Source organism: Emydura macquarii, unplaced genomic scaffold (assembly GCF_026122565.2).
Source record: "Emydura macquarii macquarii isolate MOO-44397 ecotype Brisbane River unplaced genomic scaffold, CSIRO-AGI_Emac_v2 contig_2473, whole genome shotgun sequence".
Taxonomy (NCBI): domain Eukaryota; kingdom Metazoa; phylum Chordata; order Testudines; family Chelidae; genus Emydura; species Emydura macquarii.
The window spans coordinates 13,220,044-13,239,388 of record NW_027132610.1 but is presented as its reverse complement, the minus strand read 5'-3'; the positions used below and the strand labels follow the sequence as shown (position 1 = coordinate 13,239,388).

Genomic DNA, 19,345 nt, shown 5'->3' with positions numbered 1-19,345 from the left:
AACCCTTCTTAACTTCTGCGGGGCCATGCGATACCCTCCACTGAAAAATCCGGGACATCTTCCCCTTTTTGGCGGCACGCACTGTCAGCTGTTTTCGGTGGCACAGTTTCAATTTTTCGCGGAACCCTGAAATTCATCTCGCATAACCCCAGGCTTCCGCGGAACACCAATTGAGAAACACTGCTCTAATGGATACATAGAAGGCAGAAGCCCAGCCTTGTGAAATCTTGATAGTCATGTACATACCACAAATTTCCTGCAGAAGATCTAGGACTTTGTTCAAGGCGCACACACACAGAGTTGTTCTTGTAGTCTGCAAGAACTTCTTCCAAATCATGTAATAAGCAATGGATGCAACAGGACTCTTTCCTCCCAGAGGTTAACCCCTTGCACATGAAGTCATCGGTGATAGGATTTCGAGTCTAGTGTGCAGAGACTCACAGATTTCGAGTCTAGATTTCGAGTCTAGTGTGCAGAGACTCACAGATTTCGATTTCGAGTCTAGATTTCGAGTCTGGTGTGCAGAGACTCACTGAGACAGGAGACTGGGAATTGGGGTGAAGAGTACATAAACAGGTAGAATGTTGACAAACCAAGCTCTTCTTGGGGAAGCAGGAATAGTTACCTGGGGATATGTTCCATCTACCTCTATCTTTCAGACTACTTTGACTAATGGAAAACTGGTGATAGGAGCAAGACCATGGGCCAAAGGATGAAAAAGGTTCTATGGTGGGCTGACAAGAGACCATGTCCAGGTACCAACTGCAATTCTTTGGGAATTAGGTATTCATCACTGACATAAAAAGGTCCATACAGGGGAGCTCCCACCTGGACAAAAGCAGTTCTAAATAATAAAAGGGATTGCCTGCTCCCTGGGAAATACTGCATTTTAGTTTAGCCTGCATACAAAGATGGTCTGGCATCTGGCCACCATGAAGGCTATTAGATGCTTTTCTTTCCACAGGAGGAGGATACTCAATTCTCAAACCTGGGATTCCTCTTTTTCCCCAATAATTTCAACACATCAGAAAACAGTTCAGTTGTCTGATCAGATCACTGCTGCTGCTGCTACTTGCTTCATTTAAATTAAGATGGTTGAAAGCAACAGTAAATAGTAAAGTTTCAAAACTGTATTAAATCAATATTCAGTTATAAACTTTTGAAAGAACAACCATAATGTTTTGTTCAGAGTTACAAAACATTTCAGAGTCATGAATCTTCATTTCTAAGGTGTTCGTAACTCTGAGGTTCTACTACTTATAATTGGTCTGGAAGTGCACATAGGATTGGGCAAGACTGAACCAGGCCAAGAAAGTTCTACTGTCTCTGGTTTTTTCCACAGATGACAGTCTCTGGAAAAAATTATTCCAGAGGTAAACATTTAACTCCTAACAGGAATACAAGATCTTGAATTCAAATATGGATGACATTTTGATGTACATAGTATCAAGGTGTGGCTCTGAAGGTGAAGTAGTTTTAAGCCTACCAATTTGGGAGACTGAAAGAAGATAGCTTGTCTATATATGGAAGGTATATCAGTATAAGTTGAGATGTGAATTTAAACACATACAATTATATTGGTATAACTGTGTGTGAACATTTTTATTCTTGTATAATAGTACACTTTTTTGTTTGTTGGTTAGTGTTTTTTTTTTTTGTTTCTTTGTTTGTCTCTCCTGGAAGGGTTTAAGATAAACCAAAAAAAAAATCATTCTGGAAAAATGGTGTCCAGTTGGGTGGTTATACCAGTAAAACTTTCCTGTGTAGACAAGCCCAGAGAATGTGAGGTAGTCAAGGGATATGAGTTATCCAAACAACATGTTTCTTTTCCCAATCTCAGAAGGCCTTACAGCTGTTTCTTAATTTTCTACCCTCATCACCAAAACCTTTGAGTCAGTTTTCAGCAATGCATTTTGTTTTCATATTTAATCTATTGCATTTTGGACTTAAACAATGTAAAATAAATTCTATATCCATAACACCCCAACTATCCTGTTTTTCAAGTTAACTTGAAGTTGGCCAAGAGTTTTTCAAGTTCTATCTTGGTGCACAGCTTGAAGGCAAGTAACCAAAGCATGCACATGACCAATAGAATGAATTGCAGGAGTGTATTTAGAACACATGGACAAGTAAGGGAGTTCTGTGCTGTTGTGGTATGATGTTGGTCATCCAATTAAAGGTTTCAATCCACGTCTTATGGGCAAGTGCTAAATAGATATGGGTTTAAAGGCACGCAGAAGGAAAGGCTGTGACAAACAACCCTTACCAACATCAGTTTTGGAAAGTCCCTGGGTATTGAAGTCAGGCTGAAGGTAAAGGACTGTTATATGGTATTATAAAAGAAATGTTCCAGGGCAAAACCTGGCACTGGGATATTATTCTCATCCTACAGGTTTATCAAGGCTAGATAGCTCCCTTGAGCAATTGCTAGGATCCATGTGTAGATTGATTCCATTTTAAACCTCATGGGGGTGAGGGAGTGGGGCAAATACCAGTCGAACCATTTCAAGTACAAAATCAAACAGAGTCCCCTGTTGGGTTCTGAATGATGAATTAAGTGGAATAAGAACTGGAGAAATGCTGCCTGTAGGGAAAAGCAATCACAGCATGAACATCCTTTAGATAGTGATAATTTTCTGGCACAGTGCCTCCTTTTTCTTTGGACTTGGATAGAGGAGGAGAAAATTATATAAGGAAAATAGATGCTTGTCCTTAAAAAATTCTACTATGTAGTCCATTGTTACCATGCAGCAGTTTCACTTGTCTGATGTGATGAGTCCACCTACAGGATATGTTACAGTAGTGCTTGTAAATGAAAGGGCTTGTTCAGAAAGCCTTTATAAAATTCTTTTCTAGGAGCAACACCAAGTACGTCTTTCCAGGTTCTTTCCCGGATGAGACAAATTGGCAGAAAAACAAAAACAAAGTGATTCTGCATAAAAGCGGGCTAGCTGGCTGCAAGAGAAAGGGATGGGGGATACAAGATACCAATGGGCTAGATGGACCATTACCCATCTGACCCAGTATGGCCATTCTTATGTTCTTAAGTCACTGACCTTAAATGTACCAAGACCAAAGGAGTACAAGTATTTCCTTATTTGGCACTTACTGGCCTAGTGGAGAGTGGGGAAGCAGTAGATGTGATATATCTCGATTTTAGTATAGGCTTTTGACATTATCCCACATGTTTGCTTATGAGAATGTCTAGTGAAATATGATCTAGATGAAATTACTATAGGTGGGTGCACAACTGGTTGAATGACCATATTCTGTTATCGCTGTCAGACTGGTACAGTATGTCTAGTGGGGTCCCAGAAGGATCTGTCACTATTCAATATTTTTACTAATGACTTGGATAATGGAGGGGAGAGTATGCTTATAAAATTAGTGGATGATGTCAAGTTGGGAGGGGTTGCACACACTTTGGAAGACAGGACTAGAATCAAAATGACCTTGACAAATTGAAGAATTGGTCTAAATTGAACAAGATGAAATTTAGTAAAGACAAGTGTAAAGTACTTCACTTAGGAAGGAAAAATCAGGTGCACAACTACAAAATGGGGAATAGCTGGCTAGGTGGTAGTACCACTGAAAAGGATCTGGGAGATTACACTGGATCACAAATTCAAGTCAATGTGATACATCTGCAAAAAAGGCTAATGACATTCTGGGATGTATTAACAGGAGTGTTGTACATAAGACAAGGGAGGTAATTGTTCTGTTCTATTTGGCACTGGTGAGGCCTCAACTGGAGTTGTGTCCAGTTCTGGGTGCCACACTTTAGGACACATGTGAACAAATTGGAGAGAGTCCAAATGAGAGGAACAAAAATGATAAAATGTGTCAATCCACATCATAAGACTGATCTACAAGGAAAGGTTAAAAAACCGGGCAAGTTTAGTTTTGAGAAGAGAAGATTGAGGGGGAACTTGATAACAGTCGTTAAGTATGTTAAGGGCTGTTATAAAGAGGATTGGGATCTACTGTTTTCCAGGTCCACTGAAGATAGGACAAAAAGTAATGGGCTTAACCTGAAGCAAGAGAGATTTAGGTTAGATATTGGAAACAACTTTCTAACTGTCAGGGTAGCTATGCTCTAGAATAAGCTTTCAAGGGAGGTTGTGGAATTCCCATCATTGGAGGTATTTAAAAACAGGTTGGAGAAACACCTGTCAGAAATGGTCCAGATTCACTTGATCCTGCCACAGTTCAGAAAGCAGGACTTGGTGACTTCTTGAGATGCCTTCCAGCCCTACATTTGCAGGATTCCATGAAGGGCTCAGGGGGGCGGTACTCTAATATGGTTTTGGACACAGAGGCAATCCTGTTCAGGTTTTCTCAATGGCTTGAGAGCTGAAGAGGGACAACTAGCTTGAAAAAAAACCTGGGATGGGCTGTCCAAGACTGCACATAGCAAACAGGGCCTGAGAAATCCATGAATGTCCCTTGGTCCAATTTCTATATGTTCACATTTTCCAGGCACTCCCTTACCTACTCTCTGTGAAGAGTAATTTGTATGAAGTCTTCCTTGTTTCCTAGTAATAAAATTTCCATTTTTGTTAATGACATTTTAAAGACAAAATTCAGCCTTTCAGCCATTTCTGAGTCATTTCATCACCTTCAAAGATGGGTTTCAGTATTTCTTCCTAAGAGCTCTTACCCAGATTTCTTAATTTGTTAAAATCTACTTTAACTGAAATCAAATGCCTTTTTAATGCTCTGTTCTATGAATCCATTCTTTATTATACTGAATGAAGGTAGGTGGTTCGAGGCTTTCATATTATTCTCTCATTTTCAATCAATTGTTCTCTGCTGGTAAGAAATAGATCCACAATAGCTTCTGCTGTACTTGGAATTTTTACATTTTGAATCATAAAGATGTCTTGTGTTGTTAACTGGTGTAATAGTGATAAGACAGAATCAAAGTACCAATCGACAATCCCTATCCTCCTAAAGTTAGACTTGGACCACACAAGCTAAAGACAAAGGAAAGGGCATAAATAATTAACCTGTAACACATTGCAAAGCCTCTTTGTAAGGTTTCAGATCATTATACCATGATTGACTTTCTTTAGCAGAAGTACACGTATATGTGAAATTAATTACTGCAGGTTCACTTTTCAAAAAAAGTGCCAGATGCTATGCATTTTTAAGTAGCTATCGAACTCTGATCTGTAATATTTTTCTGCCATGTTAAACGTGTTCAGAACACACACTTCTGGGTGGGAATCTTAGCAATTCAGGAGTTAAACCTGAAAGAGCAGGACATATCTCATTCCGTACTTCCCAGTATTCATACAACCTATTTAAATGGCTCATCAAGCTAGTAGTATATTGTTAAAGACACAGAGCACTCTTCTATAACTGTCTTGTGGCAGGCGGTAAGGGAAGATTGCACTGTAGCTAAAATAAGCTGAGGTTTCTCAGTTCTCTTTAGTTCCTCCTGTGTATTCAAAGATCTGTAAACTTTATGTCAAATAGCTTTTTCTGTCAAATGGAATGGAAGCTGTAAAATCTTTAATCTTCAGTCGGTGGGAAGGCAATCTTGTAAATATGCTGATTTTTTACTGACCTTTTAACCTGTCGTCATTCCATAGTACATCATTCTCTGATCCAGATTGCTGGCAAATTTGTAATATGGTATCTCTTCATACAGATCTGATTTGCCAAAATGTTCGTTTGTAAGAAACATTTCATGTTCTAGAAGCCTTTTAAGTGGTATGACTGTACACAGGGAGGCTGTTTCAGTAACATCTCATATGGTAGTCTCAATTAGGGAAAGAATCCTGCATAACTGATATACGAAATTCCAATAAGCTGTAGACAGTTTAAGTGAATTCATGAGCAACTTGTTTCTGTTTCGAAAGGGACTGTAAAATATGCAAGGTAGAATTCCACTCTGTAGTGATACTTTGAATCAAATTTCTGTTTCAGGCTTTTTAAGGGACTTTTTTGGCTTATTTTATAAACACCTGCTGATTTTCATGTGATTGGAACCAAATCCTGCAAATTCCATTTTTTATTACAAAAACTCATGAAATACCACATGAAAGCAATGCACAAACATTCCACATGTGTAAAGCCACTCTCATCAAATGTTCTAATAATATTCAGTTGTTCAATGCATTGTTAGTGATACTGAATACTCTTCAGAAGTTCTGAAGCAAGTCACTTATCTGTACCTCAAATTCTTGTTGCCAACTTTTACCCATATGAGGCTTGTTAAAGTCTTTCAGAGACAGCAGTGCTGTTTTGCTGGGATTTTGTTGCAAGTGTTTATAGTAGATTCAGAAGATAAAGGAAAACAATAAGCAGTGAGATGAGTAAAAATTGTTCGGTTGTGCAAGTCAATGGTGAAATATACAACTCTCCCTGCTCAGCATCTAGGTACCTGAACAGCTGAAAGTTGTCCAGGCCAATATATATTGGGAATTGCGCCCAAAATTGGGCTCTAGTTGCTTTTTGCTACAGAAAATGGCATAAGGCATAATCTCCATCTTCTCAGGTGTTTAGGGAGATAGGTCTGTCATGAATTTTGACAAAGTGTTTTCTCTCTTTGTCAGAGATCTGTTACATTATTTGTGTACCCACCGAAAGAATTTATGCTTTCAAGATGGTCCCTGATCTGGGCTCTTTGAACTCCGCGGACCGTGGACCAGCACAAGTTTCGGGGGAGAAAACAAAAAGATGACACACATGCAGTAGCCATTTTGGAGACCCAGACGGAGTGCATAGGCAGGATCTGGAAGGAAGAGGGCTATTGTTACACATAGAGAGTTTAACTTCTTTTTCCCCTCTATGTTAATATTGATTTTTAATCAATCAGACTGCTGATTGTTTGGCCTACTGAAGCGCGCCAAATTATTAGCAAAAGAATCTGAGTAGCTGAAAAGAATAGTTCTTGGGTATGTGAATAAAATTAGGAGTCTGATGTGGCAGGGGGGAGAGGGAGAGGGAGAGAATGAACAGTATTTAGCAGAAGAGAGCTAGATGTCCGCATGGAGACAGACAGCTTGATAGCATCTGTGCTCTAGACCAGTGTTTCTCAATTATACTTCGCCGCGGCACCCTTGCACGGCCTTGTGATGCCCTCCACCGACAAGTCCAGGAAATCTTCCCGTTCCGCGGCGCGCGCTGCCAGCTGTTCTGCGGCGCGTTATTTGTGTTGATTTCGGCGGCACGGTTCCGCTTTTTTGCAGAACCCTTCAACTCAGCCCGTGGAACCCCAGGGTTCCGCGGAACACTATTTAAGAGAAACTGCTCTAGACCATAGGAATTATAACAAAAAAGCTTAAACAATCTCTATGAGAAAGGAGGAGAGAAATTTTGAGCACACAGTACTACCAGTTTTTCAGCAAAGTATACCAAAGGAATTCCCATAATGTCACAGTCTATTAGGAGAAATTGCTAATCATGCATACTCAAACACAAAAGCTACAAGCCATTCAGGTTTTAGACCTGGAAATCGGACAAACTGTGCAATTAGTATCGATGCATTTTCTTCTAGTGATAGGAGAGGGCAAAGTGTTCATGTTGATTCTTTTAACTCGATCACCTGCTATGGATACCATTGATCACAAGATGCTGCCACACTTGAGGAGTGGATGGTACTGCTCTTTAGTGGCTCAATTCCTTTCTCTGGTCTCAAATGATTGCTTGTCTCTGGCTCAGGGCTGATAAGACCACAGCAGCCAGACCCTATCATCTCCTCTCAAAATGTAAACAGTATTGTACTTATTGTCTGAGCAGTGAGTTCTCACTCAATAAGCCAGGAGAAGTTCCCATGGACTGACACTGTGCTTCCAGTTATTAACTGAGGGAAATGCGATAGTCTATGTTATACAGGCGGTCAGGCTAGATCACAATGGTTGCTTCTGGTTTTATAATCTATGAATCTATACAGTTAATGTAATGATAGCATGGTGTAGTATACAGATTTTATCATCCAGAGTTTTGAGATTACTCATGGCTTCACCTCTTGATTAATGCAGCAAGTTATTGGTGCACTTTTGAAAGACCTGCATAAAACTTTTATTCTACCATATCAGATATATATACACACATTTTATATATATATTATAAATAAATCATACTGAAATTAGTTCAGAAATACTAGAGTTTAAAAAAATATTGTTATTTTCCCTCTCCCTATATATGTAAAGCCCAAATGCTAAGAACTGGGAGAAGAACTGTGCAGGTCGTGGAGGGAGAGAACAATTATAACTAATAGTTTAGGAACCTCTACCCATCACCTAAAATAGCCTTTCTAATATTGTGAACTTATGGTTTGATATCTCAAGATGTATCGGGGTAGAATAGAGTGGCATGTATCAATCAACAGGATTCTAATAGTTTAAATGGTGGGCTACTAGATTTCAGCACTTAAAATTGTCTGTCTTACGTTCTGAATACTGCTATTGTGACATTAACAATGGAATTCCATTATTTGGTGAGGTAAGGAACACATTTCTATAACAGATTTTTTTTTTTTTTTGAAAGGGGGGAAAGAATAAGGGCAGATTTTTTTAGTTTGAAAGTAGTGGCTGTTTGAAGTTGCTCAAAGGTTTGGAGTGCTAGATGCTGTCTCAGCATGCATATTTTAGTAAGCAGACTGCTAGATAATTTGGGTTATAATTGCACCCATTACTATGTAATTTATTACATGGATTTCAACAACTGTGCAGTTATAAATAGAACTACAAACAGAGAAGAGCCTAGATCCATCAGGGCCGAGGGCCAACATCTTCTACTGGCATCAATAATAACTGATGGTGTTTAGCACCTCACGGAATTAAGCTGTTGGTAGCTATGGTAGATGCTTTAGAACCATGCAAAACAAACAAACAAACATGCAGATTTTGAAAGACAGCAAGATAAGGATTGAAAGATTTATGCTTCAAACTTGAGTAATTAAAAGGAAATATGTTTTACAACATACAATAAACAATTTTATGTTGATCAATTTGAAAAAGAGGCAGCAACTCAAAACTAGATGAAATTAAGTTTATTTACTACTTTGTAATCTTGTTATAATTAAAATCTTTAAACATATAAAACAGTAGATCAAATTCTTACACAGAGAACAGACAAGCTAATTGTTATTTGCCAATAAAAGATTCAGCTTACATGATCAAGACACTGCACAAGAATTCTGTGCATTCACATCCTAGGAAGAATTCCACTGGTAAACTCTGTTCAGTAGAGTCAGGGAGATGCCCTTTGAAGGGACAAGGGGATCATAGCCTTTTTAATAAAGAAATGCTAGGAAATTACTCTGAATAGAAAATTCTCCATTGATATAATTACTCCTATTGATCAATGCTTAGGTATCAAGATAAGCACTATATAAATATTTAAAATAGCCAGATTAACCCCAAGCACATTTATTATATATAACACTACAATAAGCAAGTAGTTTCTTTTTCCTTTACAAGTAACACTGAATGTGCCTAAAGCAGCTTGCTTGTCAAAACCCATTATTTTGATCATCTTCATAGCTTAAGGAGGGAACAGTACTCTCAATCAAGAAAAACTACTACTAGACAAGAAAAAAAAACAAGAGTTCTGTGGCACTTGAAAGACTAACAAATTTAATTTTTGTAGATATATATTCTACCTCTGCATCTGATGAAGTGAGCTGAAAGTCTGAAGTCTCACGAAAGCTTATGCCTACAAAAATTAAATTTGTTAGTCTTTCAAGTGCCACAGAACTCTCATTGTTTTTGCTGTATACAGACTAACATGGATACCCCTCTGGAACTGTTCTAAGTAGACAAGAAATCTCTCTTGCATTAAGTGGATCATTTTCAAACACTGGTGCCTACAAACTAAGCACCAAAGGAACTGGCCTTACTTCAATGGGAGCTATGAGTTCTAAGCATATTTGAAAATGAGATTACTTATGTAGGTGTCAAAATATAATTTAGTTGCTTAACTCTGGATGTCCAATTTCGAAAATTTTAGACTGCATAAGTAACAAAAGAGAAATAAATGAACTATGTGTAGATGTGAATGTGGTATAGGTGAGATATGCAACAATAAATTACAGGACAAGATTAATTATCTTCTCTTGGGTGAAAAGAATGATTATCCAGTGTGGAAGAAAATTTTTTTGCTGACATTCCATTAGTACATATGGATAACAGACACTCTTGTATTAAGAAACTTTTGTCTCAGATCTTTCTAGTAGTAGTCTGATTAATTATCTATTTTAACAGCAATTTCTTTCTGATGAATATAATTGCACATTTTGATGAAAGCTTTGAAAATTAGAAGAGACCAGCCTTAAGAGTAACTAGAGAAATAAGTACATCAAATAGTAAGGGGAGGAATTTAAAATGTAAAACTGTAGGACACAAATGAAATCCTCTCTCTTTTTTAATGAGATGAATATATTCGTGTTCAGCTAACACACTAACAAGTGTAGGTTCAAAATTTGGTCTAAAAACTGTTAAAAACCTGCAGTAAAAATTTGCTGGGTTCTAAATAGCTATTTATTCAAAAATCTGCTCTTTTATTATAAAACACAAAATCCCCAGTAATAGCTGTTGTGTCCAACTATAAAAAGTTTTGCTTTATTTCTTTACAGGCAAACAGCCAATATATGGAACAAAGGCAACAAATATTCTCTTTCCCTGAGCTTTGTTAATATCATTAATGATGCTGATATGCAGTTGTGACAACCAAAATCTATCACCATGAGATCATATTGAAATACTGCTCTTCATGGCAACAAGGTACATGTAATGACAAGATAAATGCTACTTCTCTAGGTTGCACTTTGTGTGTGTTGCAAAGTATTGTAGAGAAAATTCCCATTAGTGCTGACACTGGTTCAGTTGTATTGCTGGAGCGCAACTGTGGCCAGGGATCCTGTGGCTTCTGACAATTGTCACTAGAGTTCATGCCTAGGGCTCCCACCAATATAGCTAAGCCAGTGGTAGCACCAGTAGGAATTGGTCTTAAGAAAGGATCTAAATGAAACTAAGCCAAGCTGGTTTGTGCTTTGTAAGAAACAGAGTGAAACCAAACAATATCTGTCAAATAGAAATCGAACACACTGCTATGATTTTTTTTCCGTTTTCTGACTTTTAAAGGATTAATTCAAATAATGTTGTAGCCAAAGTTGCAAAGATGTGCCACCAGTAATTTCCCTGGAATAAGGTACTAAGGCTGGAATCCAGTGAAAGAGCTTAGATTCACCTCAAATTTCTTGGAAAATCCCTGCCCAGTAGCTTTAAATGTATTTAAATGAAATCAATAGTTTCCTTTCACAATTGTAAAACTATGAGACAATAGAAAATATTTGAACCCATGTGGGGGATTATTGCATTCAAACAGCTTTCCTCGTGTTACAGAATAACTAGACAAATAATCGCACCACTCCTTTAAGCAGGCAGGATGTTGTCCAGCTGGCCAAGGGAAAAAAGAGTGTTCTACAGGTGTGGCTGGGGGGGGGAGGGGAAGGGAGAAGAGAGGTCAGAACTGCTGCAGCACCCACCCTCCCTCCCCTTGAGATGGCAAAATACCTGCTGTGGGCATTGCTAGCTGCCCTCTTTTAGGGGGCTGGGAAGGAATTTTTCCCTCACCACCAGATTGGCCTAGGTGGAGTGTGGGCTATTTTGCCTTCCACACAGCGGGCGGGCTCAGGGAGGGCTTTGTTAACATGTGTCATGAAGGAAGTTAGGCTATATGTTGCAACCATCATGTAAGTATGGGGTGGATGTCCAATGCATAGGGAAGGTATACAGTGACCAGATAAATGGTTTGGTAAAGGACTTAAAAAGGAGACGTTGGTTAAAGGAATGGAATAGGGCAGGGGAGGTTATGGGGCTCCTATGAATGATACAGCAAGGAGCAAGGGGGGTGGATGCTAAGGTCCCAGCAATGGGTGGACTGGGGGGATATGGATGAAAAAAACGGGGAGGGGGGCTAGTGGAAGACCCCTCGGTAGTTACTGAATGAACCTGCACTGTACACTTATCAGCCAGGCAGTGCCAGATATCTAATAATAAAGTTGTAGATTGATTAAAACTTGATTAATATCAAGTGTCTCCTGTCTTCCTTTTGGTATATCTGGACAAACAACTTAAGGCCAACTGCCCAATAGCCAAAATCGCCAGATCCAAATATACTGAGCATTAAGGATAGAAGAAGGGCACGTGGTGGGAGATGATGGCTCTGGGCGGTGGGATAATTACATATTAGTATTTGGTTGGTATGTGTCCATGAGAGAAGGAACTTTGGATGGAGAATTTGAACAAAAAGTTGTTTTTGATAATAGCCCTTGTGTAGATCTTTGTATGTATAAACTTTGCTGTTTTGCATGAATATCTTTGTTCATGGTAAACAGTAAATATTTGCATATTGTGAATAAAAATAGTGTACAAAGTCTATACATTTGTTTTCCCAAAACTTTGTGACCACTAGGCAGTTAGGACAATATGTAAACATGAACTAAAAACCTTTTAAATATTCTGAGAATGTTCCATTTAACAATAATTACCCTTCAACCCTCCCTGCTGTAGACCATATTGTTACCTTATTCTATGTATTTTGTAATTGTCCTATGTAAATCCATCACAATGGGGCGTAAGTAGGGTTACTTACCATGGAATGTTCCATTTCTCTTTCTATGCATTATCTATCTTAGCACAGTCTCATTCCTCTTTCCATAGGTTCAATTATTTTAATCTGCGCTCTCATTTTTCTAGTCTCTTAAAAATCGGACTGACTTACACACTCTTAGTATTTTAAAGAAGTAAATTATGTTATGTTTGCTTGAAAGCCAGGATGAACAGCTTGTGCATATACCCAAAGTGCCACTTACAAAACAAGTTAAGAAACTGGAAACACAAGTAGTCAATTTTTATGAATCCTTAAGCATTACTCAAATAGGAAACAAGTTACAGGAAATTAAACTATATCTATTTAAATTCCTTAATGCATCACTAAATAGTTATATAAACTCTTCTGGAAAGGAAAGATTAATTAAAAACTCACGTGTACATAGTAATTTGTGCCTTTTGTATAAAATAATAGCCAAGACATTAGGAATTTAATAATGGATCAGTACCTTCAATCAACAGTTCTTGTCCATGACTGCCCAACAGTGTACGGGACAAGAAAGGGGCGAAGTCTACAAAAATTTCACGCAGGAGTGGGGCCACCTTTTCTAATGCTCTTTCAAGCTTTGCAGTGATGCTGTTGAAAACAAAGCATGTGTGATGAAGACAAATAAATATCAACAGTTAAATAATATCACATCATGACTGTTTCCTAATTAATGCTGTAAGTATTAGTGTCTCCTGATCATGGAATGGCTGACTGTGGTTTGATTAACAATACAGGGTTGAAAAGCATTACTTCAGTTAGTAAACAAACATTAACTCATGTCCAGCTCAGGAAAATGGCAGTCTTACTAACTAACCAGGACTCAGACATCAATACAAAGTAGAAAGCATTTTATTCTTGTTTTAAGGGATGGTGAGGGAACCCCAGGCATCGAAATGCAAATCCTTTTAATCTATCAGCTCAACTAATGAAGTGTGTTTGTGGTGCTTAAAAAAAAGACCACGATTTCACTTTAAAAACATATGGCTGTAAGCTATAAACCTCATTGAGTTTACCTTTTAAGTACAGAACATTCTATTAAAAGGTGAAAATACTGCAGTGCGGAAAATGTCCAACTTTTAAATGTTCTCATTGTATGCATTTTTTTCCCAAATGAGCTTTCACTCATGAGGCAAGGAGTCTCAGTATTGAAATAGCCAATCTGAATGTGCCTGATTTAGCCCAAACTTAATTTTCCCTTTTTATATCACCTTCCATAATGAAGAGTCTAATTTCATTTTTCTTTCTTGTAATGTTTATCCTGCTTGTCTTATACAAGTGAACAAAGTATCAATAACTGCATTTTAAATATCTCAAAAAATAGTATAAATGTGCACTGGCAATTGCCCTGCAGCAACAACTTTGCACTCTCCTCAGAGATACAGTATTTCATTACTTTTCATGAACTCCAGAAGGATGAAGAGAAGGGTTTTTAATGACTTAAGACCACCTCATAAAAACATTCTTGCTTTCTTGAAAAACTTTCAGATGACAAACTCTAGCTTTGAGATGTTAGGCAAAGTGATCCAGTGGATAAGGCACTGGACCGTGAGTCAGGAGACCTGGATTCTACTCGCTGGCTTTGGCACTTACTAGCTGTGTAACCTTGGGTAAGTCATTTAACTTCTCTGCACCTCTGTTTTCACATTCTTCTTTGTCTTATCTATTTACACTAAGTGTTTTGGTGCAGGGACTGTTTCTCAGTATTTGTTTGTACACTGCCTAGCATTATGGGGGCTTCTAGGTGCTACCCTAATATAAATAAAAACAAGTAATAATCCTTTGTCTAGAGTTCCAAGTCTAGCAGGTGTTATTAAATACTCTACATGTGCTACTCCATTATGACTGAGTTACTGTCTCTCCTTGGACTCTCCCATGCATTTAACTCCCTTCCCCATCAGTGGCTTGACTACCTCCTTCTCCTCTTTCAAATCTGTACTAAAGATTCAAAGTATTTTGTGTTTCCCACAACAGATGAAACATTAGTTTAAAAACAGAGAAGGGAACTAGGGTTTTTCCTCTTTAGTAGTCTTTGCCTCTGAACTGCAAACCTTTGGAGGCCAAAACGGTCTTCATTTTGCTTCATGTACAGCACTGAGAAAATTGTCAGCACTTAAATAATTAAGAATAATATTCTAAGTACAGGAAGAAACTAAAATTATTAATGATACCTGGGATGGTGAATACTGAGCTTTCAAAGGCTTCCACTACATATATAACTATATATAAATAAAATTCATGTGAAAGCCTTTAACTTATAATAAATAATATAAAACAGATGACGTTACTACAGATCAGAAGGTATCTTCCAACAACTCTAAATCATTTTGATTCTTTTCTTGCAGTGCATTGCACCGCTGTTTGTACAAACTGAAATTCACATATTGGATTTGCAGAACACTACAGTTGCTGCTAGAAATAAGGTAACAAGAACAGAATAGGGCAAAATCCACTAATTTTTATTTATATAGTTTCACCATAGATATGCTCACAACTCCTGAGTTTGGCGTTCACTTAACTTTGAAAACTTCAAGTAAAGCTTGAGTGGTACCATGCTGATGCTTGCAAGTTTTGAAATTAACATAAACTCTTGTGATTTATCCACCCAATCCAGAAGGGAGATTTTGTGGCCTGTTACTCAACACTGTTCTTGATAACTTTGAGGGGATGCCTTTCTCAGTTCAAGTCTAACTGGTTAGCAGACTCCTGCTTTTCTTCACTCCTCATGAGGCTTGTCAAGTTAAACTGGCCACCACGCAGATCCAAAATATATTTTCAAGTGAGCATGTGACCTGTCTGCTGTTCCCCTACCCAAACACACACAGCAGAAGAAAGGTAGAGACACAGGCTAATGTGGTCCTGCAGTTGCCTGCCACAGACACTTACCCATTCTGTGAAACTAGAATGACTCAGAATGCAATGTGCAGTAATAAGGAAACCCCAGATAGGGAGTTAATATAATCCCTCTCCACTTCTCAAATAAGGGGCTTTTAAGAGTGTTTTGTAATAAGTTAATGATGCCTTTTCCACTCAATTTGCAGATGTTCAGGACAAAGTGGAAACTCTCTAATCCTTCATGTATTTTTTCAGTGTAGTCCAATTCAACTGTGGATCAAATTAAAACTATTTGAATTGTTTGACCTACATGTGAAAGGCTCTGCATCATATTACAAATACCCATCCAGTTCTTCTCTTCTGAAGTTTTTCAGATACTAGATTGATGAGGGCCACAAAAATACATACGATAGACAGGACCCATTGAATTAGTGGGTAAACTAATAAAGAGACTGTTCCTGCTCCCTCTGAAGTGAATAGGAGTTTGCCACTGACTTCAGTGGTAGCAGTAGTACACCCCAACTTGCTGCCAGCAGGTAGAATAATAAGTATTTGCCTGCAGTATGCACAGAGGAATGAGTTCCCAATCCATGTTCAAAAGCAACTAATGCTTTCTCCCAATCACTGGTCCCCACTTCTAGCTAAAGATCACACAGAACTCTTCAGACAACGTATTATGGAAGATGCATTCATTTCATGCATCAACAAAAAATTCCTAATACAAAAATAACCTATATTCCATTGGTTACTTGAATAGACTTAAAAGAATTCAGAACCTTCTCAGATCATTCTCCTCTATGTACATTATTAACCTGGAGTTTAAGAGGAAATTAAAATTTGGAGATTACTAACTACTCCTTACATAGACAGGACATTTACTGCCCACAGTATATTGAATCACAAAATTAACATGTCTGTAGGCGCCACAATAACACTCTAAGAAGTTTTTAAAGTTTGAGAATTAATAATTTCTTATATTGCTGACTGAAAAAACACACAATCCAGAAATACAGAGAGGGGAAAGTCTGGAAAGATTAGACTGAAAATATATGTTCTACTTCAAGTGATTGCTCATATTCATTCCAATATAGGTGAGTGTGCACCACCATACATGGAACTTTTTTCCCCTTAGCAAATCCCGTAGGGTCATCTTAGGCGCCCCCTGGAGTGCCATGCTCATGCCACGGTATATGGGGCACCACCAACCCTGCGGGCCCTCAGTTCCTTCTTTCCGCCTGTGACGGTTGCTGGAACATCTGCCTCTTCCTCTCTAACAAGTAGCCTCCCCTTTTGAACTCTATTTGTTATTGTAGTATTGAATTAAGTATAGTTAAGTAGTTATTAAGGATAGTTAAGTTAGTTGTTAAGTACAGCATTAGCATTAGATTAGATAAGAAGCACTTAGGGGCTTAGGGTTGTGCCATGCCGAGCACAACCAGATTCAAGTCCTGTGCTGCTTACGGCAAAGCCTTTCCCATGAGTGACCCTCATGACCGCTGCCTCCGCTGTCTGGAAGAGCAACACCGAAAGGATAAATGCAGGATCTGCAAAGCCTTCAAGCTGCGCACACAGAAAAAGCGAGACGCGCGCCTGAAGGCTATCCTGATGGAGTCCATGTTCTGCCCGGACTCCAAACCAGCGCGTTCGCCCACGGTACCGAGCGTCTCCTCAGTGCGAAGCACTACTCTGGCACCGGTGCCGAAGAAGAAGAAGCGCCAGGGTACCGAGCTCCAGGACTCCCCCGCACCGTGACCGCGGCCTGGGGGGAGTCAGGAGATGCACCAGCCACGGGCCGTTGAGACTACTCCAGCACCTACACCTCCTGGCTATGCCCACGCCTCCATCCCCCTCCCCCATCGGCCAAGGGTGCAGGGACCGGTGTCTCGGGGTAAACCCGCACTGGGTGGTCCCAGTGGGTGGTCGAGACCACAGTCCAAGTCTCCCCCCAGACGGTCAGAGAGGGTAGAGCATGTGGGCTCCCCTTGCAGCTCTGACTCCAGGTCATCGAGCTCCTCCGCATTGCGGACGGTCCAGGGCACCGGAGGGTTTGTGCTCGAGGCGACGCCGCCATAGTTCCACCTTGCGCAAGATGCGCAGCTCTCGCACACCGGCACCGAGCTCGCCACGGCACCGGTCTCGTTCCCCAGACCACAGTCTGGCGTGGATCCCAGTGCCAGAGGAAGTGGCACCGACATCGGAGGGACAATGGCACCATAGTCCAGCGTGAATCCCGGTGCCGAAGGATTCTGCACTGGCGGCGCAGACATCGGCAACACACTGCCGCTCGCACTCCTCGGAGTCGGACTCGGTACCGTGGAGGCATGGCCAGCACTCAGCGCCGAGGCGGAGGTCGTACTCCACCTCGTTGAGCCGCACGCCTCCCCGCCAGCAACACATGCGAAGGCACCGGCGCTCCTCATCGTCGTTGAGGTCCTCGCAGAACAGATCCTCGATGAAGGTAGACAGGAGCCACAGACACTGCCGGCACTGCTCCAGCGGCTCAGGGTCCCGCGCACACCACCCAGACATGCCGCAGCCAGTACCCATGCCAGCACTAGGATGGCCACAGGGACCATGGCAGTGGCCAAACTGGGGACCATGGGGGGTTCAGACGGGGCAGGGTATGGTCTCTGGCCCACCGTCAGTGGCTCAACAAGCACCCCCCCCCACCTAGCTAGCCAGCCAAGGGCCATTCATTGGAGGAGGAATCGGACCCTGAGGATTCCTCTACTGGGCCCCTCCCACAATCCTCCTCCTCCTCCTCCCCTGATGAGGCAACCACCAGGGACCATGGGGTGCCCCTGCCAGACTTTAAAACTCACCAAGAGCTCCTAAAGAGAGTGGCTAGTAACCTCAACCTGGAACTAAAGGAGCTCTCTGAGGAGGAGGACCCCCTCTTTGGGGTGGCTGGCTCAGCAAGACCGTCCAGGGTGGCCCTGCCAGTACATTAGAGAGTCCTGAAGATGGCCAAGGCTCTCTGGCAAACCCCTTCCTTGGTTGCCCCCGCATCCAAAGGCGCCAAGAAGAAGTACAATGTTCCATCGAAGGGGTTTGAGTTCACGTACACCCACCCAGCCCCCGGGACCCTAGTGGTGGATGCTGCCAACCAGCGGGACAGACAGGGCGGCCTGGGCAATACACCCAAGAATAAGGATAATAAAAAGCTGGACCTTTTCAGCCGCAAGGTCTATTCTACTGGCCCCATGCAGCTGAGGATCGCTAACCACCAGGTGCTCCTCGGCCGCTATAATCTGAACCTCTGGACCTCCATGCGGAGGTTCACAGAGGGGCTGTCCCAGGACTAGGTAGTGGACTTCCTCACGGTGCTAGAGGAGGGCGCCACTGTGGCAGGGACGGCCTTACAGACTGCCAGCGACACCGCAGACACCGCCAGCAGAGCCATGGCTTCGGCTATTGCCATGAGGAGGTGTTCGCAGCTGCAGTCCTCTGGGCTTTCACAAGAAGTTCAGCAGTCTATCCAGGACCTGCCCTTTGATGGCACAGGCCTATTTTCAGATAGGACCGATGAAAAACTGCACGCCTTCAAGGACTCTAGGGCCGCCCTCAAGGACTCTAGGGCCGCCCTCAGGTCCTTGGGGCTCTACACGCCGCAGGCCTCGAGGCACCAGTCCCGGCCACAGCCCCAGCACCAAAACCAGCCGCCCCCCCCGGCCACCACCCAGGCCGTCCCAGCCCCAGAGGGGCCGGGACAGATACAAGGGTTTCAGCCGCCATGACCGGTTGGGGTCATCTGCGGCATCCCAACAGGGTCGTACCAAGGGGCCCAACAATAACAAGCGGCAATTTTGATGGTGCGCCTGAGGGTGGAACCAATACCCTTCACCTGGATCCGTCCCTGCCGTTTTTAGAAAGGCTCAGGCCCTACTACACCAAGTGG

The 19,345-nt window shown here is 41.1% G+C and overlaps 1 protein-coding gene across 9 annotated transcripts in view; it reads right to left on the bottom strand.

Moving 5' to 3' along the window:
• The window catches only part of NBEA (neurobeachin), a 748,678-nt gene that overhangs the window by 385,649 nt on the left and 343,684 nt on the right, over positions 1-19,345 (bottom strand). For all 9 annotated transcript variants that reach the window (XM_067562991.1, XM_067562985.1, XM_067562986.1 and 6 more), the window contains one exon: positions 13,076-13,203. In XM_067562991.1, coding sequence (XP_067419092.1) covers positions 13,076-13,203 — 128 coding nt within the window. The remainder of the gene's footprint in view (positions 1-13,075; positions 13,204-19,345) is intronic.